General features: G+C 33.3%; 1 protein-coding gene across 1 annotated transcript in view; it reads right to left on the bottom strand.

Moving 5' to 3' along the window:
• Positions 1-711: 711 nt before the first annotated feature.
• LOC106457735 (homeobox protein Hox-A5-like) overlaps positions 712-8,468 on the bottom strand; it is a 40,856-nt gene continuing 33,099 nt past the window's right edge. The window contains exon 3 of the mRNA XM_022383757.1: positions 712-3,135. Coding sequence (XP_022239465.1) covers positions 2,153-3,135 — 983 coding nt within the window. The 3' untranslated portion in view covers positions 712-2,152. The remainder of the gene's footprint in view (positions 3,136-8,468) is intronic.

Below are 8,468 nucleotides of genomic sequence, written 5' to 3' on the forward strand. Positions count from 1 at the left end.
GGTACCGAAACCCAGATTCTAGCGTTGTAAGTTCGCAGACATACCGCTGTGCCACTGGGGGGAGGGGGCTAGTCTTATGGAAACAGCGAAATTCTGGGTAAGCTGGTTGGCACTCCCCGAACCCACCACCCAGGGGCAAATGCTCCTCGTGCACCCCACCCCTCTCACTACGCCACCGTTTGCTCTTTGAACTTGAAAGGATCAGAATCTAAGCAGGATTATTAAAAATGAACATTTCAGTTCTAGTTTGTTTCAAAGGCTTTGATATGCTAACTACCAAATAGTTTTTTAAGTTGTTCTCATCAATGAAATGTGTTAAAAAAGTTGTACGTTATATTGATAGAAATGCTTACGTCATATATATATATATATATATTTAGGCACATACATACATATCTACAACATAGATTATTTTAAATTGGATTTCTGCTCCATAAACAAGTTTTATGTAACATAGGGGGTTACCTGTAGCCTAATGGACGGAAGAGTCAGTTTATTACATTATATATGAAGCAGAGTTTTTCCATTAATACCATAAACGATATGTATTTTTATTTTGTATCATAACGTGAGGGTAAGCTATATATATATAAAGCAGTATTGGGTATGAAAAAATGAATATTTCTAGCAAAAAAAAAAAAAAGTTCTCCATGACACTTTTCAAACAATGCACGCAGACTAAACGTTCCAATGAGATTTTAGGACATAATGTCAACAATTTTGAATAATTAACTCATTTTAACTTCTTCTTTGCTAAAAAGCAAAACAAATTTGTATATATGTTATGTGCTCTGTACTTTAACTGTAATGATGCACCCGTGCCTTCTAATCATTATAAGTTTTGTTTCATTGCCTTCTATCAGTTAGACTAGTGTGTAAAATTAACAGCATTATATACTAAGTTAGATTTTAGTTTTGATCTATACAGGTACTTTGCTTCCAAAACGAAGAAGAGTGGAATTAGAAACCCCAAATAATATTTATGCATACTTACTACACAGAGGGCGCCATCTATTAATCACGTTGAAATATGGATTTATCGGGTAGTGGTCATAACATTCTATTCCGCAATTGAAATGCGTTCTTCAATGTATAATAATCATTAAAAGGGCGATTTAAGGTAATACTCATATACGTTTTTATGCATTATAATACTGCCCCGAATAGAAATTATTAGTATTTCTTCAAATAGTACCTTAAGTCGAACGCGTAATACCTGTAGTGGTAAAATCGCTAAAGGAATGGTTATCTTTCAACAACAAATACTTGATATCAAGCAGTGAACATAGTCACAGCTTTCTTTAGTGATTTGCATGATTACCAGCAGATGGCACTAAGTGAAACGCCAAGGCACATAGGAAACAAAGTTTAACAACTGTAGCTTTCCGGCTATCAAGCGTGACTTGAACTTCATATCATGTCAATTATTTCTTACGATTATTAAAAGTTGTTTTCCTTTTATCTTTTTCAAATCTCTGTATTTGGAAGTACAGTTAAGAATATGTTATTCGAACAAATATTTCATTCCAAGAGTATTTCAACAAGGTAGATTTTGTAAGATTCAGTTTGGTTTTGGTTGTTATTAAGCACAAAGCTACACAATGGACTATCTGTGCTCTGTCCACCAGGGGTATCTAAACCCAATTTTTTTAGCATCGTAAGGCTGCAGATTTGTAATATTAAAGCTCAGAGAAATTTTTCATATATTTGATTTTATGAAAAAATAAAAGCTATGTGAGAACTATGTGGTTCTACACCGATTAAGTTCAAAATCTCTGTCATTGTGATTCAGAGTACACCATTTCGGGAATATAGATGTTCCAAGTTTGTTAAGTTTTTTGCTATCTTTTTAACCTTAAATATTTTATATTTTGCGGAAGTAATAAAGGTAACCTTATCAGGGAAAGATATGTGGAATTACTGGAAAAATTCTTCTTCTTCAGAACATCATTTAAACAAAAATTAACTTATTGTTTTTAAAACACCTTGTAGTATAAATGCAGAAAACAAGACAACAGAAATATCACTTGTAAGGTGAAAGGAATGGTTCATGACCTACGGAACAATAAAGATGAATTAATGATAAGTGCAACCATATAAGCTAAACTAATACCTTATTTATATAGGTTTAGACGAAAATAATAGTTGGATTTTACCACCAAGGTGTCTGTCGAATTATAGGATGTGAATAAGTGGGCATCATATTCATATTAAAAGTATTGATACTAGATGCCGCTGCTGCAGCGGCAACCATACTGGTCATGGATGTAAGATCTGCAGTTGCCATGGTAACATTCATACCTGACTGCATGTTTGGAACAACGGACGGTAATGGATCTTGAGGCTTGACAAAATTGCCATTCATCTGTGGTTGGCAAGGTTTACCGTCCCTTACTAAGACTGGAACTGCAACACGACGAGGTGAGGGCATGGGGGTTAGCTCCAACCCCTTTTCTTGTCGAGCACGCTTAGTTTTGTAGCGGTGATTTTGAAACCAAATTTTAACTTGCGTTGGAGTGAGTCGTATAATGCTCGCCAGATGCTCTCTTTCAGGGGCCGAAAGATAGCGCTGTTGTCGAAACCTTCGTTCTAACTCATATGTCTGGGCTTTGGAAAAAAGGACACGTCTTTTCCGTTTCTTTTGTGGTTGCCCATTGGAGGAACTACTGTTGTTCCCGGGTTTTTGTTCAATATTCTCCGTTTGACTAGCTGAAGGAGAAGCAACTGAAGACTGTTTGATGTCGTGGCTGTCTGACTCAGAACCTACGGTTGAGTCACACGCTTCCTCTGCCAACTTCGGTTTCGTACTATCATCACCAGCGCCTATCCCTTCGTTAATGACCGATGGGGCGGTCGACGGGCTTCCATATCTCAGACGAATCTCCTCAGGTTGACAAACTCTGTTAGAGACGGGACCCGTGTTGCTAGGTAACGGAGAAACGAGTGGTGTTACCGTCGAAAGAGTCGATGGAGACTGCCTTGGTGACGTTGTTAATACCAGTGGATGTTCCGGAAGATTCACCGTAGTGGGCGGTATGTGTGTTGGCAGCTCCGAGGCGTTAAAATGTGTATCGAGGGTTCCTGTCAAAATTGAGGAACTAACAGGAATTTCTAGCCCCACATGATTAAAACCACCTGTTGGAATAAAAATAAAAGAACGATTATAAAGCTTAACTCTTTTATTAGTGTTGCCGGTTGTATCATTTATGTATCGCTATCAAAAATTAAACCAAAATGTTACTAGTCACAAATAAACAACCCGTCGTCATACATTTGGTTATATTTGTTTATAATGAGTTGAATGCCTTTGCAACTGGACTACTATGTGTCCCTGCCGTAGGAATTACTCCAAGATATTTATTGAAATAAACAGTTGTTAAAGTTTGACGTTGCTCAGTTTTATTATGGTAAAGTAGTTTAACAGCGTTAACATCTAGATTTGGAAATCTAACGATCATTTGTTGAACATTTTTGTAGCGTTTATGATATTTGGATATTAATGAAAAATGCCAATAATGTCGAAGCACGTGGCGGTTGGAACTCAAGCAGTTTTGTTATACATCTAGTACAGATAATACATTTTGGAACCTATATGTACAGTTAAATACTGCCCTTCAAAAAGGAAAACTGTGAAAAAATAGAAACACCAAAAAATTTAAGAGAGACCCCTAAAAATGACATATTGAGGTAGTACAATACAGTTGTATATATGACAAGTATAAGGAAAACATTATCATTAAATAAAAATGCTATGTAGGACTGGCTAGAGAACTTGAAAAAGGGGAACCAAACAAGATAGTGCTGGAAGTGGATATATCACTTGATCGGCTAATGATTACATAGCAGACTAAGCTGTCTCGACTTTATATGGAGAATAAAATCCCTACATTACTGGCTTCCCCACTTTGTCTATCGAAAGCTTGGTGTTTGAATAGAATCTCAGCTTCCATCATTATACGTTTCCTTCAGTTAACTTTAGAATACAACTTTTATGACTATCTTACAATAGAGTAACATTCTACGATTGGAAGTTCTGGTTCTATTTGTTTTGCCAGTGAAGAAGCCAGTAATGTAGGAATTTTATTCTCCATGTAAAGTTGAGACAGTTTAGTCTGCCAATAAAGTGATATGTCCACTTCCATCTCTGTCTTTTTTGTTCCCTTTTTTCAAGTTCATTAGCCAGCTCTAAATAGGTTTTTATGTTGCGATAATTGTTTACTTTTCAATAAGATGGCGTACGTGTGTTACTAGGTTATAGAGTGTATACTAAAGGTTTATATATTTTGTATATAATAATAATAAAATAGGTAGCCAAAGATCGTAAAGACAATTTTGCCCTGTCAAATGATGATAAAATTATAGTTACTTCTAGAACTAGGTAGGCGCTAGGCCTGTTGAAGAAAGATGATGATGAACGAAACTAAGAAATCTTGGTTTTGGCTATTCGCCAGTTTTCGACTTGGGGACGCTCTGAATAGCTGAAAAGCGGCATATACATCGCAGGTAGAGCGAATATGTTAAGTAGCTCTTCACATCTAGCTTCTAATGGCATGTATGTGTATTGATCTTTTTTTTACTCTTTCACTTCATACATAATATAGGGGTTGGCTCCCTAAAGACACCGACTGTACAGTGTACAAAGCACTGAGTATTCTACATGTTACAGTCATATAATGTTCATATATTATTGGCTGGTAATTCCTATTTCACCCTTTAAATAAGCTTTTTAAAGGAAACCAAATTTCTATAAGAAAGCTAACTTCTAGGAGTAATAACTTCGTTTACACAAGAATTATGATTTTGTTTTTAACTTTGCATAGAATAGTAAAACATGTAGTCAAAGATCGTGAAGGCTATTTTGCTCTATCAATTGATGGTAAACTATATAGTATTTGCTAGAACTAGGTAGGTGCTAGGCATGATGAAGAAAAATTGCGATGAACGAATATAAGTAATCTCAGTTTTGGCTATACACTGGTTTTCGACCTTGGGATGCTCTGGATAGCTGAAAAGCGGCAAATACACTGGAGATAGAGCTACTATACCAGGTAGCTCTTCATACCTAGCTTCTGATGACTTGTAGAGAAGAAACTCCTGATGACTTTTGTATTGCTTTAATACAGGCGTCCGTGCCATCCCTACATAGAGAGTATTAGTGCACTCTCGGATATTACTAATTTATGTAATGATCAGAAGTACATCACTCCTGATGAGTAAATACTAATATGTCAAACACAATTATTTGTTTTAGAATTTTAGCGCAAAGCTATACACAATCATCCCTAATTTTACACTTATAGACTAGAAGGAAGGCACGAAGTCAACAGCACTCACCGCCAACTCTTACGTTGCTCTCTTCTGAAAGAATAATTGGATTTGATCGTTACTCTTATAACGCATTCATGGCTTCCAAACGCGGAATACGTTTTTGCGGTAAGGAAATACGAAACATAAACCCTTAGATTCACACTTCGGTTCCATTAACCACAAGGCCACACTTGACCCAACACATAAAAAATTATGTTGCTCAACGTAGAATACAAACAAAAACATAAAATGAAATAGTTGCTTGTGTATGTTTTCTCTCACTATAATACACTTAATATAAAGTATTATATCTTGGCAAATCATGCCCACAAATGTTTGTTATGGTTACGGTGTTTAAGCTAAGCAGAGTTATACCTGAACACTTGTAGGTTGTTCGTGAAGGCTCTTGAACCTGAATAGTTTGGTTTCACATACAGAATAAAGCGCAGAAGAATAAGAAATGTTAGTATCTTAACGCTTTAAATGAAACGTTTGTACTAATATCAACTGAAGAAGATACGTAAGAGTGTCAAAAGTTGTTCAATGTAAAACGTGCTAATTCAGTATAAGTAATAACGTGACATAAGAAACAATGTAGCATACGGTATGTAATATTATGATATGCAAAATATGCTAGCTAAGAATAAGTAATAGTGTGATGTCAAAAATAATCTAGCATGTCATATGTAATAACGTAATATGCACACTTTGATAGTTCCGAATAAGTGATAATGTGTAAGAAACAACCAAGCACACAATATATAAAATATGCTAGCATACAATATCTAACAACGTAATATATAAAATATGCTATCATACAATATCTAACAACGTAATATATAAAATATGCTATCATACAATATCTAACAACGTAATATATAAAATATGCTAGCATACAATATCTAACAACGTATTATATAAAATATGCTAGCATACAATATCTAACAACGTATTATATAAAATATGCTAGCTTGAGAATAAGTTATAACATGGTTTCAAAACAATCTAGTTCACCGTACATGAAAACTGACACATGAAACATATTTTCTTGTGAGAATCAAAATGTAGAATAACGATATTGAGTAGCTTATAACAGAATTGATTCTTCAACCACTTTTTAAAGTTTTATAAAAAAAATGTACGATTAATATTAAGATAATTATGTTTTAATAGATGGTCGTAATATAAACATAATTTATATAGTAATTTTTGTGACTATTATTGCGAATTCATTGTTCGTTTTATGTTTTAATTTAGTTTCGGTATATCGTAAAAATAGACATAGGGTAGAAAATAATGAAAGTAAATTGTGCCCTGGCTTGTTTATCTAAAGAAAGTTCGTAGCAAACAGTTGTGTATACATATGTGTATACATATATATTATTATAATTAATCACATTAACAGCTCTACTAGAATGAAGTTTATGTTCGATGCTACGTAAACCATAAAACAATGTACCTGATAATCAGATAAATTCCTTCTGATTTCTTTTATCAGGTACACTGTTTTATGGTTTACGTAGCATCGAACATAAACTTCATTCTAGTAGAGCTGTTAATGTGATTAATTATAATAATATATATGTATACACATACCAGTTTCATCACCATGAAATTTTGTTAATTTATTCTTACCCACTTATAATACACTGAGGAACCAATAGAATTAGTCAAAACATATGTCGTTAAAATTGTAATTTATGATCTGTAGTGAGTGTATTTTTATTCGTTATTATATGTATGATATAAATATATATTTTCCATTATTTGAAACATGAGGGGATTTCAAAGCTAGAATGTTGCTTGTTTAAGGCACGGGGTTCTTAGCAAACCCACTGCGGGTTTTAAAAAAGTAAAAATAAAGGTCCAGTTAATTTTATGTTTCTGTTTTACCAGACGCTATTGTCACCATAGTATTTTAAACATTAAGAAAGCTTGGACAGTGGTTTTGTTGTACAGAATTTTGTACTGTTTCTCATATTTCCTTCTGACGAATTCATGTTCTTGGAAATTCAAATCTTTTCATAGACAAATTTATAAGGTATCGATCCAGTACTTATAGAGATTAAAACGTAGTGTGCAAAACAGCCATCATTCAGAGTTTTATGTTTCTTATAAAGTGATCGATGACCAATCAACGATTTGTAAAATTGATCTTTGAATTGATTAGTTTACCTTTCTTTGTACATTTTGGTTATTGTTAATCGAATAAAGTTTGTTACTAAAATATTCTACTGTTCACAAGAAAATGACAAACACCCCTGGAGAATCATTGTGACGTAAGCAATCTTCGTAATCATTTTATCAAAGTAATATAATCATTCAGTAAATTCTTACTACGAGGGGTGAATGAATTACTGTATATAATGGATAAAAACTTAGGCTTGATATATCAGTTTTAATACATCATTCATAAACGTTTCGCATCCTACCTAAAGAAACGAGCACACGCAGTTGCGTAGTAAAATATTATATATCAGATATTAAGGGTCTTATATTTATGTATTAGAAGGCAAGGGTCTTATTTTGTTATACAATGAAATATTATGTATTAGGCACCCAGAGTATTATTCTTTTACATACTTAAAATTACGTATTAGTTACGAATTGTCTTATTCTGTTACATCGTAAAATATCATGTATCTGATGTTAACAGTCTTGTTCTTTTACATACTTAAAATTACGTATTAGATACGAATTGTCTTATTCTGTTACATCGTAAAATATCATGTATCTTATGTTAACAGTCTTATTCTTTTACATACTTAAAATTACGTATTAGATACTAAGTGTTTTATTCTGTTACATCGTAAAACATTACGTATCTGATGTTGAGTCTTAATCTTTTACGTATTTAAACTTATGTATGTTAGATAATTATTCTGTTACATACTGAAATATTATGTATTCGATACTAAAAGACTTGTTTTGCCAGATATTAAAATATTACGTATTATATTTTAAGTATCTTATGTGTATTAAATACTATAAGATTATGTGTTAGATATTAAGAATGCTATTCTGTTTTATTCTAAAATATTACGTATTAATTGCTGAATGTGTTCTCATGTTACATACCAAAGAATCCGGTTTCAAGTACTAAGGATCTTATTATGAAAATATGTGTATTGTATGTTCGATTCAGTCATAAATAAGCAGTA

Source organism: Limulus polyphemus, unplaced genomic scaffold (assembly GCF_000517525.1).
Source record: "Limulus polyphemus unplaced genomic scaffold, Limulus_polyphemus-2.1.2 Scaffold367, whole genome shotgun sequence".
Taxonomy (NCBI): domain Eukaryota; kingdom Metazoa; phylum Arthropoda; class Merostomata; order Xiphosura; family Limulidae; genus Limulus; species Limulus polyphemus.